This window comes from Pristiophorus japonicus, chromosome X (genome assembly GCF_044704955.1).
Source record: "Pristiophorus japonicus isolate sPriJap1 chromosome X, sPriJap1.hap1, whole genome shotgun sequence".
NCBI lineage: Eukaryota > Metazoa > Chordata > Chondrichthyes > Pristiophoridae > Pristiophorus > Pristiophorus japonicus.
Window position 1 is genome coordinate 31,288,733 of NC_092010.1, and position 22,471 is coordinate 31,311,203.

At 51.5% G+C, this 22,471-nt stretch overlaps 1 protein-coding gene across 2 annotated transcripts in view; it reads left to right on the forward strand.

Annotated features, from left to right (window-relative positions):
• mmp19 (matrix metallopeptidase 19) overlaps positions 1–22,471 on the forward strand; it is a 92,050-nt gene that overhangs the window by 63,833 nt on the left and 5,746 nt on the right. For both annotated transcript variants that reach the window (XM_070869339.1, XM_070869338.1), the window contains exon 8: positions 21,866–21,999. In XM_070869339.1, the coding sequence (XP_070725440.1) occupies positions 21,866–21,999 (134 nt within the window). The remainder of the gene's footprint in view (positions 1–21,865; positions 22,000–22,471) is intronic.

A 22,471-nucleotide genomic window follows, 5' to 3' on the forward strand; every position in this document is an offset into this window, starting at 1 on the left:
TACCCTCACTGATAGATACTGACCCACATCGTCCCACCTGTACCCTCACTGATAGATACTGACCCACAGTCCCTCCTGTCCCCTCACTGATAGATACTGACCCACAGTCCCTCCTGTACTGTCACTGATAGATACTGACCCACAGTCCCTCCTGTACCCTCACTGATAGATACTGACCCACACAGTCCCTCCTGTACCCTCACTGGAAAATACTGACCCACACAGTCCCTCCTGTACCCTCACTGATAGATACTGACCCACAGTCCCTCCTGTACCCTCACTGATAGATACTGACCCACACAGCCCCTCCTGTACCCTCACTGATAGATACTGACGCACACAGTCCCTCCTGTACCCCCACTGATAGATACTGAACCACAGTCCCTCCTGTACCCTCACTGATAGATACTGACCCACACAGTCCCTCCTATACCCTCACTGATATATACTGACCCACACAGACCCTCCTGTACCCTCACTGATAGATACTGACCCACAGTCCCTCCTGTACCCTCACTGATAGATACTGACCCACACAGTCCCTCCTATACCCTCACTGATATATACTGACCCACACAGTCCCTCCTGTAAGCTCACTGATAGATACTGACCCACAGTCCCTCCTGTACGCTCACTGATAGATACTGACCCACAGTCCCTTCTGTACCCTCACTGATAGATACTGATCCACACAGTCCCTCCTATATCCTCACTGATATATACTGACCCACACAGTCCCTCCTGTACCCTCACTGATAGATACTGACCCACACAGTCCCTCCTATACCCTCACTGATATATACTGACCCACACAGTCCCTCCTGTACCCTCACTGATAGATACTGACCCACACAGTCCCTCCTATATGCTCACTGATATATACTGACCCACACAGTCCCTCCTGTACCCTCACTGATAGATACTGACCCACACAGTCCCTCCTATACCCTCACTGATATATACTGACTCACACAGACCCTCCTGTACCCTCACCGATAGACACTGACCCACACAGTCCCTCCTGTACCCTCACTGATAGATAGTGACCCACAGTCCCTCCTGTACTGTCACTGATAGATACTGACCCACAGTCCCTCCTGTACCCTCACTGATAGATACTGACCCACAGTCCCTCCTGTACCCTCACTGATAGATACTGACCCACATCGTCCCTCCTGTCCCCTCACTGATAGATACTGACGCACACAGTCCCTCCTGTACCCTCACTGATAGATACTGACCCACAGTCCCTCCTGTACCCTCACTGATAGATACTGACCCACAGTCCCACCTGTCCGCTCACTGAGAGATACTGACCAACACAGTCCCTCCTGTACCCTCACTGATAGATACTGACCCACACAGTCCCTCTTTTACCCTGACTGATAGATACTGACCCACTCAGTCCCTCCTTTACCCTCACTGATAGATACTGACCCACACAGTCCCTCCTGTACCCTCACTGGTAGATACTGACCCACACAGTCCCTCCTGTCCCCTCACTGATAGATACAGACCCACACAGTCCCTCCTGTACCATCACTGATAGATACTGACCCACACAGTCCCTCCTTTACCCTCACTGATAGATACTGACCCACACAGTCCCTCCTGTACCCGCACTGATAGATACTGACCCACACAGTCCCACCTGTCCACTCACTGATACATACTGACCCACACAGTCCCTCCTGTACCCTCACTGGTAGATACTGACCCACAAAGTCCCTCCTGTACCCTCACTGATAGATACTGACCCACACAGTCCCCCCTTTACCCTCACTGATAGATACTGACCCACACAGTCCCTCCTTTACCCTCACTGATAGATACTGACCCACACAGTCCCTCCTGTACCCGCACTGATAGATACTGACCCACACAGTCCCACCTGTCCGCTCACTGATAGATACTGATCCACAGTCCCTCCTGTACCCTCACTGATAGATACTGACCCACAGTCCCTCCTGTACCCTCACTGATAGATACTGACCCACACAGTCCCTCCTTTACCCTCACTGATAGATACTGACCCACACAGTCCCTCCTGTACCCTCACTGATAGATACTGACCCACACAGTCCCTCCTGTACCATTACTGGTAGATACTGACCCACACAGTCCCTCCTGTACCATCACTGGTAGATACTGACCCACACAGTCCCTCCTGTACCCTCACTGATAGATACTGACCCACAGTCCCTCCTGTACCCTCACTGATAAATACTGACCCACACAGTCCCTCCTATACCCTCACTGATATATACTGACCCACACAGACCCTCCTGTACCCTCACTGATAGATACTGACCCACAGTCCCTCCTGTACCCTCACTGATAGATACTGACCCACACAGTCACTCCTGTACGCTCACTGATAGATACTGACCCACACAGTCCCTCCTGTAAGCTCACTGATAGATACTGACCCACAGTCCCTCCTGTACGCTCACTGATAGATACTGACCCACAGTCCCTTCTGTACCCTCACTGATAGATACTGACCCACACAGTCCCTCCTGTACCCTCACTGATAGATACTGATCCACACAGTCCCTCCTTTACCCTCACTGATAGATACTGACCCACAGTACCTCCTGTACCCACTGATAGGCACTGACCCACACAGTCCCTCCTGTACCCTCACTGATAGATACTGACCCACAGTCCCTCCTGTACCCTCACTGATATATACTGACCCACACAGTCCCTCCTGTACCCTCACTAATAGATACTGACCCACACAGTCCCTCCTATACCCTCACTGATATATACTGACCCACACAGTCCCTCCTGTACCCTCACTGATAGATACTGACCCACACAGTCCCTCCTATATGCTCACTGATATATACTGACCCACACAGTCCCTCCTGTACCCTCACTGATAGATACTGACCCACACAGTCCCTCCTGTACCCTCACTGATATATACTGACTCACACAGACCCTCCTGTACCCTCACCGATAGACACTGACCCACACAGTCCCTCCTGTACCCTCACTGATAGATAGTGACCCACAGTCCCTCCTGTACTGTCACTGATAGATACTGACCCACAGTCACTCCTGTACCCTCACTGATAGATACTGACCCACATCGTCCCTCCTGTCCCCTCACTGATAGATACTGACCCACAGTCCCTCCTGTACCCTCACTGATAGATACTGACCCACAGTCCCTCCTGTACCCTCACTGATAGATACTGACGCACACAGTCCCTCCTGTACCCTCACTGGAAAATACTGACCCACACAGTCCCTCCTGTACCCTCACTGATAGATACTGACCCACAGTCCCTCCTGTACCCTCACTGATAGATACTGACCCACAGTCCCTCCTGTACCCTCACTGATAGATACTGACCCACACAGTCCCTCCTGTACCCGCACTGATAGATACTGACCCACACAGTCCCACCTGTCCGCTCACTGATAGATACTGACCCACACAGTCCCTCCTGTACCCTCACTGGTAGATACTGACCCACACAGTCCCTCCTGTACCCTCACTGATAGATACAGACCCACACAGTCCCTCCTGTACCATCACTGATAGATACTGACCCACACAGTCCCTCCTTTACCCTCACTGATAGATACTGACCCACACAGTCCCTCCTGTACCCGCACTGATAGATACTGACCCACACAGTCCCACCTGTCCACTCACTGATAGATACTGACCCACACAGTCCCTGCTGTACCCTCACTGGTAGATACTGAGCCGCACAGTCCCTCCTGTACCCTCACTGATAGATACTGACCCACACAGTCCCTCCTGTACCCTCACTGATAGATACAGACCCACACAGTCCCTCCTGTACCATCACTGATAGATACTGACCCACACAGTCCCTCCTGTACCCTCACTGATAGATACTGACCCACACAGTCCCTCCTGTACCCTCACTGATAGATACTGACCCACACAGTCCCTCCTGTACCGTCACTGATAGATACTGACCCACACAGTCCCTCCTGTACCCTCACTGATAGATACTGACCCACACAGTCCCTCCTTTACCCTCACTGATAGATACTGACCCACAGTCCCTCCTGTACCCTCACTGATAGATACTGACCCACAGTCCCTCCTGTACCCTCACTAATAGATACTGACCCACACAGTCCCTCCTGTATCCTCACTGGTAGATACTGACCAACACAGTTCCTCCTGTACCGTCACTGATAGATACTGACGCACACAGTCCCTCCTGTACCCCCACTGATAGATACTGAACCACAGTCCCTCCTGTACCCTCACTGATAGATACTGACCCACACAGTCCCTCCTATACCCTCACTGATATATACTGACCCACACAGACCCTCCTGTACCCTCACTGATAGATACTGACCCACAGTCCCTCCTGTACCCTCACTGATAGATACTGACCCACACTGATAGATACTGACCCACACAGTCCCTCCTGTAAGCTCACTGATAGATACTGACCCACAGTCCCTCCTGTACGCTCACTGACAGATACTGACCCACAGTCCCTTCTGTACCCTCACTGATAGATACTGACCCACACAGTCCCTCCGGTACCCTCACTGATAGATACTGACCCACACAGTCCCTCCTGGACACGCACTGATAGATACTGACCCACACAGTCCCACCTGTCCGCTCACTGACAGATACTGACCCACACAGTCCCTCCTGTACCCTCACTGGTAGATACTGACCCACACAGTCCCTCCTGTACCCTCACTGATAGATACTGACCCACACAGTCCCTCCTTTACCCTCACTGATAGATACTGACCCACACAGTCCCTCCTTTACCCTCACTGATAGATACTGACCCACACAGTCCCTCCTGTACCCGCACTGATAGATCCTGACCCACACAGTCCCACCTGTCCGCTCACTGATAGATACTGACCCACACAGTCCCTCCTGTACCCTCACTGATAGATACAGACCCACACAGTCCCTCCTGTACCATCACTGATAGATACTGACCCACACAGCCCCTCCTGTACCCTCACTGATAGATACTGACCCACACAGTCCCTCCTGTACCCTCACTGATAGATACTGACCCACAGTCCCTCCTGTACCCTCACTGATAGATACTGACCCACAGTCCCTCCTGTACCCTCACTGATAGATACTGACCCACACAGCCCCTCCTGTACCCTCACTGATAGATACTGACCCACACAGCCCCTCCTGTACCCTCACTGATAGATACTGACCCACACAGTCCCTCCTGTACCCTCACTGATAGATACTGACCCACAGTCCCTCCTGTACCCTCACTGATAGATACAGACCCACACAGTCCCTCCTGTACCATCACTGATAGATACTGACCCACATAGCCCCTCCTGTACCCTCACTGATAGATACTGACCCACACAGTCCCTCCTGTACCCTCACTGATAGATACTGACCCACAGTCCCTCCTGTACCCTCACTGATAGATACTGACCCACAGTCCCTCCTGTACCCTCACTGATAGATACTGACCCACAGTCCCTCCTGTACCCTCACTGATAGATACTGACCCACATCGTCCCTCCTGTCCCCTCACTGATAGATACTGACCCACAGTCCCTCCTGTACTGTCACTGATAGATACTGACCCACAGTCCCTCCTGTACCCTCACTGATAGATACTGACCCACACAGTCCCTCCTGTACCCTCACTGGAAAATACTGACCCACACAGTCCCTCCTGTACCCTCACTGATAGATACTGACCCACACAGTCCCTCCTGTATCCTCACTGGTAGATACTGACCCACACAGTTCCTCCTGTACCGTCACTGAGAGATACTGACGCACACAGTCCCTCCTGTACCCCCACTGATAGATACTGACCCACACAGTCCCTCCTGTACCCTCACTGATAGATACTGACCCACACAGTCCCTCGTATACCCTCACTGATATATACTGACCCACACAGACCCTCCTGTACCCTCACTGATAGATACTGACCCACAGTCCCTCCTGTACCCTCACTGATAGATACTGACCCACACAGTCCCTCCTATACCCTCACTGATATATACTGACCCACACAGTCCCTCCTGTAAGCTCACTGATAGATACTGACCCACAGTCCCTCCTGTACGCTCACTGATAGATACTGACCCACAGTCCCTTCTGTACCCTCACTGATAGATACTGATCCACACAGTCCCTCCTTTACCCTCACTGATAGATACTGACCCACAGTACCTCCTGTACCCTCACTGATAGATACTGACCCACAGTCCCTCCTGTATCCTCACTGATAGATACTGACCCACACAGTCCCTCCTATATCCTCACTGATATATACTGACCCACACAGTCCCTCCTGTACCCTCACTGATAGATACTGACCCACACAGTCCCTCCTATACCCTCACTGATATATACTGACCCACACAGTCCCTCCTGTACCCTCACTGATAGATACTGACCCACACAGCCCCTCCTGTACCCTCACTGATAGATACTGACCCACACAGTCCCTCCTGTACCCTCACTGATAGATACTGACCCACACAGTCCCACCTGTCCGCTCACTGATAGATACTGACCCACACAGTCCCTCCTGTACCCTCACTGGTAGATACTGACCCACACAGTCCCTCCTGCACCTTCACTGATAGATACTGACCCACAGTCCCTCCTGTCCCCTCACTGATAGATACTGACCCACAGTCCCTCCTGTACTGTCACTGATAGATACTGACCCACAGTCCCTCCTGTACCCTCACTGATAGATACTGACGCACACAGTCCCTCCTGTACCCTCACTGGAAAATACTGACCCACACAGTCCCTCCTGTACCCTCACTGATAGATACTGACCCACAGTTCCTCCTGTACCCTCACTGATAGATACTGACCCACACAGTCCCTCCTGTACCCTCACTGATAGATACTGACCCACACAGTCCCTTCTGTACCCTCACTGGTAGATACTGACCCACACAGTCCCTCCTGTACCCGCACTGATAGATACTGACCCACACAGTCCCTCCTTTACCCTCACTGATAGATACTGACCCACACAGTCCCTCCTTTACCCTCACTGATAGATTCTGACCCACTCAGTCCCTCCTTTACCCTCACTGATAGATACTGACCCACACAGTCCCTCCGGTACCCGCACTGATAGATACTGACCCACACAGTCCCACCTGTCCGCTCACTGATAGATACTGACCCACACAGTCCCTCCTGTACCCTCACTGGTAGATACTGACCCACACAGTCCCTCCTGTACCCTCACTGATAGATACTGACCCACACAGTCCCTCCTTTACCCTCACTGATAGATACTGACCCACACAGTCCCTCCTTTACCCTCACTGATAGATACTGACCCACTCAGTCCCTCCTTTACCCTCACTGATAGATACTGACCCACACAGTCCCTCCGGTACCCGCACTGATAGATACTGACCCACACAGTCCCACCTGTCCGCTCACTGATAGATACTGACCCACACAGTCCCTCCTGTATCCTCACTGGTAGATACTGACCCACACAGTCCCTCCTGTACCCTCACTGATAGATACAAACCCACACAGTCCCTCCTGTACCATCACTGATAGATACTGACCCACACAGTCCCTCCTTTACCCTCACTGATAGATACTGACCCACACAGTCCCTCCTGGACACGCACTGATAGATACTGACCCACACAGTCCCACCTGTCCACTCACTGACAGATACTGACCCACTCAGTCCCTCCTGTACCCTCACTGGTAGATACTGACCCACACAGTCCCTCCTGTACCCTCACTGATAGATACTGACCCACACAGTCCCTCCTTTACCCTCACTGATAGATACTGACCCACACAGTGCCTCCTTTACCCTCACTGATAGATACTGACCCACACAGTCCCTCCTGTACCCGCACTGATAGATCCTGACCCACACAGTCCCACCTGTCCGCTCACTGATAGATACTGACCCACACAGTCCCTCCTGTACCCTCACTGATAGATACAGACCCACACAGTCCCTCCTGTACCATCACTGATAGATACTGACCCACACAGCCCCTCCTGTACCCTCACTGATAGATACTGACCCACACAGTCCCTCCTGTACCCTCACTGATAGATACTGACCCACAGTCCCTCCTGTACCCTCACTGATAGATACTGACCCACAGTCCCTCCTGTACCCTCACTGATAGATACTGACCCACACAGCCCCTCCTGTACCCTCACTGATAGATACTGACCCACACAGCCCCTCCTGTACACTCACTGATAGATACTGACCCACACAGTCCATCCTGTACCCTCACTGATAGATACTGACCCACAGTCCCTCCTGTACCCTCACTGATAGATACAGACCCACACAGTCCCTCCTGTACCATCACTGATAGATACTGACCCACATAGCCCCTCCTGTACCCTCACTGATAGATACTGACCCACACAGTCCCTCCTGTACCCTCACTGATAGATACTGACCCACAGTCCCTCCTGTACCCTCACTGATAGATACTGACCCACAGTCCCTCCTGTACCCTCACTGATAGATACTGACCCACACAGTCCCTCCTGTACCCTCACTGATATATACTGACCCACAGTCCCTCCTGTACCCTCACTGATAGATACTGACCCACAGTCCCTCCTGTACCCTCACTGATAGATACTGACCCACAGTCCCTCCTGTACCCTCACTGATAGATACTGACCCACATCGTCCCTCCTGTCCCCTCACTGATTGATACTGACCCACAGTCCCTCCTGTACTGTCACTGATAGATACTGACCCACAGTCCCTCCTGTACCCTCACTGATAGATACTGACCCACACAGTCCCTCCTGTACCCTCACTGGAAAATACTGACCCAGACAGTCCCTCCTGTACCCTCACTGATAGATACTGACCCACAGTCCCTCCTGTACCCTCACTGATAGATACTGACCCACAGTCCCTCCTGTACCATCACTGATAGATACTGACCCACACAGCCCCTCCTGTACCCTCACTGATAGATACTGACCCACACAGTCCCTGCTGTACCGTCACTGATAGATACTGACCCACACAGTCCCTCCTGTACCCTCACTGATAGATACTGACCCACACAGTCCCTCCTGTACCCTCACTGATAGATACTGACCCACAGTCCCTCCTGTACCCTCACTGATAGATACTGACCCACACAGTCCCTCCTGTATCCTCACTGGTAGATACTGACCCACACAGTTCCTCCTGTACCGTCACTGATAGATACTGACGCACACAGTCCCTCCTGTACCCCCACTGATAAATACTGAACCACAGTCCCTCCTGTACCCTCACTGATAGATACTGACCCACACAGTCCCTCCTATACCCTCACTGATATATACTGACCCACACAGACCCTCCTGTACCCTCACTGATAGATACTGACCCACAGTCCCTCCTGTACCCTCACTGATAGATACTGACCCACACAGTCCCTCCTATACCCTCACTGATATATACTGACCCACACAGCCCCTCCTGTACGCTCACTGATAGATACTGACCCACAGTCCCTCCTGTACGTTCACTGATAGATACTGACCCACAGTCCCTTCTGTAACCTCACTGATAGATACTGATCCACACAGTCCCTCCTTTACCCTCACTGATAGATACTGACCCACAGTACCTCCTGTACCCTCACTGATAGATACTGACCCACAGTCCCTCCTGTATCCTCACGGATAGATACTGACCCACACAGTCCCTCCTATATCCTCACTGATATATACTGACCCACACAGTCCCTCCTGTCCCCTCACTGATAGATACTGACCCACACAGTCCCTCCTATACCCTCACTGATATATACTGACCCACACAGTCCCTCCTGTACCCTCACTGATAGATACTGACCCACACAGTCCCTCCTATATGCTCACTGATATATACTGACCCACACAGTCCCTCCTGTACCCTCACTGATAGATACTGACCCACACAGTCCCTCCTATACCCTCACTGATAGATAGTGACCCACAGTCCCTCCTGTACTGTCACTGATAGATACTGACCCACAGTCCCTCCTGTACCCTCACTGATAGATACTGACCCACAGTCCCTCCTGTACCCTCACTGATAGATACTGACCCACATCGTCCCTCCTGTCCCCTCACTGATAGATACTGACCCACAGTCCCTCCTGTACCCTCACTGATAGATACTGACGCACACAGTCCCTCCTGTACCCTCACTGGAAAATACTGACCCACACAGTCCCTCCTGTACCCTCACTGATAGATACTGACCCACAGTCCCTCCTGTACCCTCACTGATAGATACTGACCCACAGTCCCTCCTGTACCCTCACTGATAGATACTGACCCACACAGTCCCTCCTGTACCCGCACTGATAGATACTGACCCACACAGTCCCACCTGTCCACTCACTGATAGATACTGACCCACACAGTCCCTCCTGTACCCTCACTGGTAGATACTGACCAACACAGTCCCTCCTGTACCCTCACTGATAGATACTGACCCACACAGTCCCTCTTTTACCCTGACTGATAGATACTGACCCACTCAGACCCTCCTTTACCCTCACTGATAGATACTGACCCACACAGTCCCTCCTGTACCCTCACTGGTAGATACTGACCCACACAGTCCCTCCTGTCCCCTCACTGATAGATACAGACCCACACAGTCCCTCCTGTACCATCACTGATAGATACTGACCCACACAGTCCCTCCTTTACCCTCACTGATAGATACTGACCCACACAGTCCCTCCTGTACCCGCACTGATAGATACTGACCCACACAGTCCCACCTGTCCGCTCACTGATACATACTGACCCACACAGTCCCTCCTGTACCCTCACTGGTAGATACTGACCCACAAAGTCCCTCCTGTACCCTCACTGATAGATACTGACCCACACAGTCCCCCCTTTACCCTCACTGATAGATACTGACCCACACAGTCCCTCCTTTACCCTCACTGATAGATACTGACCCACACAGTCCCTCCTGTACCCACACTGATAGATACTGACCCACACAGTCCCTCCTGTACCCTCACTGATAGATACTGACCCACAGTCCCTCCTGTACCCTCACTGATAGATACTGACCCACAGTCCCTCCTGTACCCTCACTGATAGATACTGACCCACACAGTCCCTCCTGTACCCTCACTGATATATACTGACCCACAGTCCCTCCTGTACCCTCACTGATAGATACTGACCCACAGTCCCTCCTGTACCCTCACTGATAGATACTGACCCACAGTCCCTCCTGTACCCTCACTGATAGATACTGACCCACATCGTCCCACCTGTACCCTCACTGATAGATACTGACCCACAGTCCCTCCTGTCCCCTCACTGATAGATACTGACCCACAGTCCCTCCTGTACTGTCACTGATAGATACTGACCCACAGTCCCTCCTGTACCCTCACTGATAGATACTGACCCACACAGTCCCTCCTGTACCCTCACTGGAAAATACTGACCCACACAGTCCCTCCTGTACCCTCACTGATAGATACTGACCCACAGTCCCTCCTGTACCCTCACTGATAGATACTGACCCACACAGCCCCTCCTGTACCCTCACTGATAGATACTGACGCACACAGTCCCTCCTGTACCCCCACTGATAGATACTGAACCACAGTCCCTCCTGTACCCTCACTGATAGATACTGACCCACACAGTCCCTCCTATACCCTCACTGATATATACTGACCCACACAGACCCTCCTGTACCCTCACTGATAGATACTGACCCACAGTCCCTCCTGTACCCTCACTGATAGATACTGACCCACACAGTCCCTCCTATACCCTCACTGATATATACTGACCCACACAGTCCCTCCTGTAAGCTCACTGATAGATACTGACCCACAGTCCCTCCTGTACGCTCACTGATAGATACTGACCCACAGTCCCTTCTGTACCCTCACTGATAGATACTGATCCACACAGTCCCTCCTATATCCTCACTGATATATACTGACCCACACAGTCCCTCCTGTACCCTCACTGATAGATACTGACCCACACAGTCCCTCCTATACCCTCACTGATATATACTGACCCACACAGTCCCTCCTGTACCCTCACTGATAGATACTGACCCACACAGTCCCTCCTATATGCTCACTGATATATACTGACCCACACAGTCCCTCCTGTACCCTCACTGATAGATACTGACCCACACAGTCCCTCCTATACCCTCACTGATATATACTGACTCACACAGACCCTCCTGTACCCTCACCGATAGACACTGACCCACACAGTCCCTCCTGTACCCTCACTGATAGATAGTGACCCACAGTCCCTCCTGTACTGTCACTGATAGATACTGACCCACAGTCCCTCCTGTACCCTCACTGATAGATACTGACCCACAGTCCCTCCTGTACCCTCACTGATAGATACTGACCCACATCGTCCCTCCTGTCCCCTCACTGATAGATACTGACGCACACAGTCCCTCCTGTACCCTCACTGATAGATACTGACCCACAGTCCCTCCTGTACCCTCACTGATAGATACTGACCCACAGTCCCACCTGTCCGCTCACTGAGAGATACTGACCAACACAGTCCCTCCTGTACCCTCACTGATAGATACTGACCCACACAGTCCCTCTTTTACCCTGACTGATAGATACTGACCCACTCAGTCCCTCCTTTACCCTCACTGATAGATACTGACCCACACAGTCCCTCCTGTACCCTCACTGGTAGATACTGACCCACACAGTCCCTCCTGTCCCCTCACTGATAGATACAGACCCACACAGTCCCTCCTGTACCATCACTGATAGATACTGACCCACACAGTCCCTCCTTTACCCTCACTGATAGATACTGACCCACACAGTCCCTCCTGTACCCGCACTGATAGATACTGACCCACACAGTCCCACCTGTCCACTCACTGATACATACTGACCCACACAGTCCCTCCTGTACCCTCACTGGTAGATACTGACCCACAAAGTCCCTCCTGTACCCTCACTGATAGATACTGACCCACACAGTCCCCCCTTTACCCTCACTGATAGATACTGACCCACACAGTCCCTCCTTTACCCTCACTGATAGATACTGACCCACACAGTCCCACCTGTCCGCTCACTGATGGATACTGATCCACAGTCCCTCCTGTACCCTCACTGATAGATACTGACCCACAGTCCCTCCTGTACCCTCACTGATAGATACTGACCCACACAGTCCCTCCTTTACCCTCACTGATAGATACTGACCCACACAGTCCCTCCTGTACCCTCACTGATAGATACTGACCCACACAGTCCCTCCTGTACCATTACTGGTAGATACTGACCCACACAGTCCCTCCTGTACCATCACTGGTAGATACTGACCCACACAGTCCCTCCTGTACCCTCACTGATAGATACTGACCCACAGTCCCTCCTGTACCCTCACTGATAAATACTGACCCACACAGTCCCTCCTATACCCTCACTGATATATACTGACCCACACAGACCCTCCTGTACCCTCACTGATAGATACTGACCCACAGTCCCTCCTGTACCCTCACTGATAGATACTGACCCACACAGTCACTCCTGTACGCTCACTGATAGATACTGACCCACACAGTCCCTCCTGTAAGCTCACTGATAGATACTGACCCACAGTCCCTCCTGTACGCTCACTGATAGATACTGACCCACAGTCCCTTCTGTACCCTCACTGATAGATACTGACCCACACAGTCCCTCCTGTACCCTCACTGATAGATACTGATCCACACAGTCCCTCCTTTACCCTCACTGATAGATACTGACCCACAGTACCTCCTGTACCCACTGATAGGCACTGACCCACACAGTCCCTCCTGTACCCTCACTGATAGATACTGACCCACAGTCCCTCCTGTACCCTCACTGATATATACTGACCCACACAGTCCCTCCTGTACCCTCACTAATAGATACTGACCCACACAGTCCCTCCTATACCCTCACTGATATATACTGACCCACACAGTCCCTCCTGTACCCTCACTGATAGATACTGACCCACACAGTCCCTCCTATATGCTCACTGATATATACTGACCCACACAGTCCCTCCTGTACCCTCACTGATAGATACTGACCCACACAGTCCCTCCTGTACCCTCACTGATATATACTGACTCACACAGACCCTCCTGTACCCTCACCGATAGACACTGACCCACACAGTCCCTCCTGTACCCTCACTGATAGATAGTGACCCACAGTCCCTCCTGTACTGTCACTGATAGATACTGACCCACAGTCACTCCTGTACCCTCACTGATAGATACTGACCCACATCGTCCCTCCTGTCCCCTCACTGATAGATACTGACCCACAGTCCCTCCTGTACCCTCACTGATAGATACTGACCCACAGTCCCTCCTGTACCCTCACTGATAGATACTGACGCACACAGTCCCTCCTGTACCCTCACTGGAAAATACTGACCCACACAGTCCCTCCTGTACCCTCACTGATAGATACTGACCCACAGTCCCTCCTGTACCCTCACTGATAGATACTGACCCACAGTCCCTCCTGTACCCTCACTGATAGATACTGACCCACACAGTCCCTCCTGTACCCGCACTGATAGATACTGACCCACACAGTCCCACCTGTCCGCTCACTGATAGATACTGACCCACACAGTCCCTCCTGTACCCTCACTGGTAGATACTGACCCACACAGTCCCTCCTGTACCCTCACTGATAGATACAGACCCACACAGTCCCTCCTGTACCATCACTGATAGATACTGACCCACACAGTCCCTCCTTTACCCTCACTGATAGATACTGACCCACACAGTCCCTCCTGTACCCGCACTGATAGATACTGACCCACACAGTCCCACCTGTCCGCTCACTGATAGATACTGACCCACACAGTCCCTCCTGTACCCTCACTGGTAGATACTGACCCACACAGTCCCTCCTGTACCCTCACTGATAGATACTGACCCACACAGTCCCTCCTTTACCCTCACTGATAGATACTGAGCCGCACAGTCCCTCCTGTACCCTCACTGATAGATACTGACCCACACAGTCCCTCCTGTACCCTCACTGATAGATACAGACCCACACAGTCCCTCCTGTACCATCACTGATAGATACTGACCCACACAGTCCCTCCTGTACCCTCACTGATAGATACTGACCCACACAGTCCCTCCTGTACCCTCACTGATAGATACTGACCCACACAGTCCCTCCTGTACCGTCACTGATAGATACTGACCCACACAGTCCCTCCTGTACCCTCACTGATAGATACTGACCCACACAGTCCCTCCTTTACCCTCACTGATAGATACTGACCCACAGTCCCTCCTGTACCCTCACTGATAGATACTGACCCACAGTCCCTCCTGTACCCTCACTAATAGATACTGACCCACACAGTCCCTCCTGTATCCTCACTGGTAGATACTGACCAACACAGTTCCTCCTGTACCGTCACTGATAGATACTGACGCACACAGTCCCTCCTGTACCCCCACTGATAGATACTGAACCACAGTCCCTCCTGTACCCTCACTGATAGATACTGACCCACACAGTCCCTCCTATACCCTCACTGATATATACTGACCCACACAGACCCTCCTGTACCCTCACTGATAGATACTGACCCACAGTCCCTCCTGTACCCTCACTGATAGATACTGACCCACACAGTCACTCCTGTACGCTCACTGATAGATACTGACCCACACAGTCCCTCCTGTAAGCTCACTGATAGATACTGACCCACAGTCCCTCCTGTACGCTCACTGACAGATACTGACCCACAGTCCATTCTGTACCCTCACTGATAGATACTGACCCACACAGTCCCTCCGGTACCCTCACTGATAGATACAGACCCACACAGTCCCTCCTGTACTCTCACTGATAGATACTGACCCACAGTCCCTCCTGTACGCTCACTGACAGATACTGACCCACAGTCCCTTCTGTACCCTCACTGATAGATACTGACCCACAGTACCTCCTGTACCCTCACTGATAGGTACTGACCCACACAGTCCCTCCTGTACCCTCACTGATAGATACTGACCCACAGTCCCTCCTGTACCCTCACTGATAGATACTGACCCACACAGTCCCTGCTGTACCCTCACTGATAGATACTGACCCACAGTCCCTCCTGTACCCTCACTGATAGATACTGACCCACACAGTCCCTCCTATATCCTCACTGATAGAAACTGACCCACACAGTCCCTCCTATACCCTCACTGATAGATATTGACCCACAGTCCCTCCTGTACTGTCACTGATAGATACTGACCCACAGTCCCTCCTGTACCCTCACTGATAGATACTGACCCACACAGTCCCTCCTGTACCCTCACTGATAGATACTGACCCACAGTCCCTCCTGTACCCTCACTGATAGATACTGACCCACACAGTCCCTCCTGTCCCCTCACTGATAGATACTGACCCACAGTCCCTCCTGTACTGTCACTGATAGATACTGACCCACAGTCCCTCCTGTACCCTCACTGATAGATACTGACGCACACAGTCCCTCCTGTCCCCTCACTGATAGATACTGACCCACAGTCCCTCCTGTACCGTCACTGATAGATACTGACCCACACAGTCCCTCCAATACCCTCACTGATAGATACTGACCCACATCGTCCCTCCTGTACCCTCACTGATAGATACTGACCCACACAGTCCCTCCTGTACCCTCACTGATAGATACTGACCCACAGTCCCTCCTGTACCGTCACTGATAGATACTGACCCACACAGTCCCTCCAATACCCTCACTGATAGATACTGACCCACAGTCCCTCCTGTACCGTCACTGATAGATACTGACCCACACAGTCCCTCCAATACCCTCACTGATAGATACTGACCCACAGTCCCTCCTGTACCGTCACTGATAGATACTGACCCACACAGTCCCTCCAATACCCTCACTGATAGATACTGACCCACAGTCCCTCCTGTACCCTCACTGATAGATACTGACCCACACAGTCCCTCCCTTACACTCACTGGAAGAATCTGACCCACACAGTCCCTCCTGTACCCTCACTGATAGATACTGACCCACAGTCCCTCCTGTACCCTCACTGATAGATACTGACCCACTGCCCCTCCTGTACCCTCACTGATAGATACTGACCCACACAGTCCCTCCTGTACACTCACTGGAAGAATCTGACCCACACAGTCCCTCCTGTACCCTCACTGATAGATACTGACCCACTGCCCCTCCTGTACCCTCACTGATAGATACTGACCCACACAGTCCCTCCTGTACCCTCACTTATAGATACTGACCCACAGTCCCTCCTGTACCCTCACTGATAGATACTGACCCACAGTTCCTCCTGTACCGTCACTGATCGATACTGACCCACACAGTCCCTCCTGTACCCTTACTGATCGATACTGACCTACGCAGTCCCTCCTGTACCCTCACTGATAGATACTGACCCACACAGTCCCTCCTGTACCCTCACTGATAGATACTGACCCACACAGTCCCTCCTGTACCCTCACTGATAGATACTGACCCACACAGTCCCTCCTGTACCCTCACTGATAGATACTGACCCACAATCCCTCCTGTACCCTCACTGATAGATACTGACCCACACAGTCCCTCCTGTACCCTCACTAATAGATACTGACCCACACAGTCCCTTCTGTACCCTTACTGATAGATACTGACCCACAGTCCCTCCTGTACCATCACTGATAAATACTGACCCACACAGTCCCTCCTGTACCCTCACTGATAGATACTGACCCACACATTCCCTCCTGTACCCTCACTGATAGATACTGACCCACTGCCCCTCCTGTCCCCTCACTGATAGATACTGACCCACACAGTCCCTCCTGTACCCTCACTGATAGATACTGACCCACAGTCCCTCCTGTACCCTCACTGATAGATACTGACCCACAGTCCCTCCTGTACCGTCACTGATCGATACTGACCCACACAGTCCCTCCTGTACCCTTACTGATCGATACTGACCTACACAGTCCCTCCTGTACCCTCACTGATAGATACTGACCCACACAATCCCTCCTGTACCCTCACTGATAGATACTGACCCACACAGTCCGTCCTGTACCCTCGCTGATAGATACTGACCCACACAGTCCCTCCTGTACCCTCACTGATCGATACTGACCCATACAGTCCCTCCTGTACCCTCACTGATAGATACTGACCCACACAGTCCCTCCTGTACCTCACTGATAGATACTGACCCACAATCCCTCCTGTACCCTCACTGATAGATACTGACCCACACAGTCCCTCCTGTACCCTCACTAATAGATACTGACCCACACAGTCCCTTCTGTACCCTTACTGATAGATACTGACCCACAGTCCCTCCTGTACCATCACTGATAGATACTGACCCACACAGTCCCTCCTGTACCCTCACTGATAGATACTGACCCACACATTCCCTCCTGTACCCTCACTGATAGATACTGACCCACAGTCCCTCCTGTACCATCACTGATTGATACTGGCCCACACAGTCTCTTCTGTACCCTCACTGATAGATACTGACCCACATATCCCTCCTGTACCGTCACTGATTGATACTGACCCACAGTCCCTCCTGTACCCGCACTGATAGATACAAAGAAATGGCAGACCAATTTAACAAGTACTTTGGTTCGGTATTCACGAAGGAAGATACGAACAACATTCCGGATATAAGAGGGTCAGAGGGTCTAGTAAGGAGGAGGAACTGAGGGAAATCCTTATTAGTCGGGAAATTGTGTTGGGGAAATTGATGGGATTGTCGGCCGATAAATCTCCAGGGCCTGATGGACTGCATCCCAGAGTACTTAAGGAGGTGGCCTTGGAAATAGCAGATGCATTGACAGTCATTTTCCAACATTCTATTGACTCGGGATCAGTTCCTATCGAGTGGAGGGTAGCCAATGTAACCCCACTTTTTAAAAAAGGAGGGAGAGAGAAAACAGGGAATTATAGACCGGTCAGCCTGACATCGGTAGTGGGTAAGATGATGGAATCAATTATTAAGGATGTCATAGCAACGCATTTGGAAAGAGGTGACATTCTAGGTCCAAGTCAGCATGGATTTGTGAAAGGGAAATCATGCTTGACAAATCTTCTGGAAGTTTTTGAGGATGTTTCCAGTCGAGTGGATAAGGGAGAACCAGTTGATGTGGTATATTTGGACTTTCAGAAGGCTTTCGACAAGGTTCCACACAAGAGATTAATGTGCAAAGTTAAAGCACATGGGATTGGGGGTAGTGTGCTGACATGGATTGAGAAATGGTTGTCAGACAGGAAGCAAAGAGTAGGAGTAAATGGGGACTTTTCAGAATGGCAGGCGGTGACTAGTGGGGTACCGCAAGGTTCTGTGCTGGGGCCCCAGCTGTTTACATTGTACATTAATGATTTAGACGAGGGGATTAAATGTACTATCTCCAAATTTGCGGATGACACTAAGTTGGGTGGCAGTGTGAGCTGCGAGGAGGATGCTATGAGGCTGCAGAGCGACTTGGATAGGTTAGGTGAGTGGGCAAATGCATGGCAGATGAAGTATAATGTGGATAAATGTGAGGTTGTCCACTTTGGTGGTAAAAACAGAGAGACAGACTATTATCTGAATGGTGACAGATTCGGAAAAGGGGAGGTGCAACGAGACCTGGGTGTCATGGTACATCAGTCATTGAAGGTTGGCATGCAGGTACAGCAGGCGGTTAAGAAAGCAAATGGCATGTTGGCCTTCATAGTGAGGGGATTTGAGTACAGGGGCAGGGAGGTGTTGCTACAGTTGTACAGGGCCTTGGTGAGGCCACACCTGGAGTATTGTGTTCAGTTTTGGTCTCCTAACCTGAGGAAGGACATTCTTGTTGTTGAGGGAGTGCAATGAAGGTTCACCAGACTGATTCCCGGGATGGCGGGACTGACCTATCAAGAAAGACTGAATCAACTGGGCGTGTATTCACTGGAGTTCAGAAGAATGAGAGGGGACCTCATAGAAACATTTAAAATTCTGATGGGTTTAGACAGGTTAGATGCAGGAAGAATGTTCACAATGTTGGGGAAGTCCAGAACCAGGGGTCACAGTCTAAGGATAAGGGGTGAGCCATTTAGGACCGAGATGAGGAGAAACTTCTTCACCCAGAGAGTGGTGAACCTGTGGAATTCTCTACCACAGAAAGTTGTTGAGGCCAATTCACTAAATATATTCAAAAAGGAGTTAGATGAAGTCCTTACTACTAGGGGGATCAAGGGGTATGGCGAGAAAGCAGGAATGGGGTACTGAAGTTGCATGTTCCGCCATGAACTCATTGAATGGCGGTGCAGGCTAGAAGGGCCGAATGGCCTACTCCTGCACCTATTTTCTATGTTTCTACACTGACCCACAGTCCCTCCTGTACCCTCACTGATAGATACTGACCCACAGTCCCTCCTGTACCCTCACTGATAGCTACTGACCGATACAGTCCCTCCTGTACCCTCACTGATAGATACTGACCCACACAGTCCCTCCTGTACCTTCACTGATAGATACTGACCCACAGTCCCTCCTGTACCCTCACTGATAGATACTGACCCACACAGTCCCTCCTGTACCGTCGCTGATAGATACTGACCCACACAGTCCCTCCTTTACCCTCACCGATAGATACTGACCCACACAGTCCCTCCTGTACCGTCGCTGATAGATACTGACCCACACAGTCCCTCCTGTACCCTCACCGATAGATACTGACCCACACAGTCCCTCCTGTACCGTCGCTGATAGATACTGACCCACACACTCCCTCCTGTACCCTCACTGATATATACTGACCCACACTGTCCCTCCTGTACCCTCACCGATAGATACTGACCCACACAGTCCCTCCTGTACCGTCGCTGATAGATACTGACCCACACACTCCCTCCTGTACCCTCACTGATATATACTGACCCACACTGTCCCTCCTGTACCCTCACTGATAGATACTGACCCACACAGTCCCTCCTGTACCCTCACCGATAGATACTGACCCACACAGTCCCTCCTGTACCGTCGCTGATAGATACTGACCCACACACTCCCTCCTGTACCCTCACTGATATATACTGACCCACACTGTCCCTCCTGTACCCTCACTGATAGATACTGACCCACACAGTCCCTCCTGTACCGTCGCTGATAGATACTGACCCACACTGTCCCTCCTGTACCCTCACTGATAGATACTGACCCACACAGTCCCTCCTGTACCGTCGCTGATAGATACTGACCCACACACTCCCTCCTGTACCCTCACTGATATATACTGACCCACACTGTCCCTCCTGTACCCTCACTGATAGATACTGACCCACACAGACCCTCGTGTACCGTCACTGATAGATACTGAGCCACAGTCCCTCCTGTACAATACTTTCCTTTTATATATGTCATTTCTCTTCCTCTGTTGAATGCATTGACACCCTGTTCGGTTGAGCACCAGACACCCTCCAATATTTCTCCCTGTGATAACTATTCACACACGAGCCACGACAATGAGCAACAGCAATTGGAGCAAGAGGTGGAAGGGGAAGTCGCAACCAAGCCCATCCAGCCGTTCCCAGTATTCGCAGGCACCATCCCAGCCGGGGCCACTTGGTCGCGACCAGGAGCTGGAACTGTGGCTGGGCTGCTACAATGCGGACTGAGGCCAGTGTCACAGCCCTCGCAAACCCCAATTCAGATCGGGTGACTCACGCAGGGACTGAACTTGGTCTGTTTATTGTCTGCACAACACATCTACTGGGTAAATCCACTGAGTGTTCGTTGATGGTATTCCAATTCTCTTACAGGTGAGAAAATGTGGCAATACAGAAAGTTTGTTCTGCAAAAAGGGTTTCCCAGATCGGTGAGGCATTATGGTCTGCCTCCAAACCCACAGGCTGCCTTCCAGTGGCCGGGCAAGAGAAAGATTTTCATTTTTCAGGTGGGCCCGATTTTCGTTTCTGCTTATTTTGGGGCGTTAATGGCAGGGGCGGGAGGGGTGGGAGGCAGGTGTTAAAGCTTGCGCCCGGGAACAGTTTGCTCCTCGGTCAGCAAAATTCACCAGCTGGGCCTTGAGTGTGGGGCTGAGCATTTGGGGAGGCGTTGCAGACATGTCTTAGAGCGCTAGGCCAGCTCAGCAAGGGAAAGTCCCGAGACAAACAGCCGGCCTCGGAGCGCCCGAAGAGAGGCAAAATAAAAATCAAACCTCAAAACACACCAACCATTCGCTCACCCGTCAACACCCCACAATAAGCTACATCGCAAAAATAAAAATAAAACAATCAAACTTACCTCATTCCCCAATTCCAGGCGGTCCCACCACAGCGCACTACGGAGCACTATCGGGTCAGCGCACAACATATTTCACCGCGCCGTTGAAACCGGGGACGTTGCACGCCGGCGTGACACCCCGT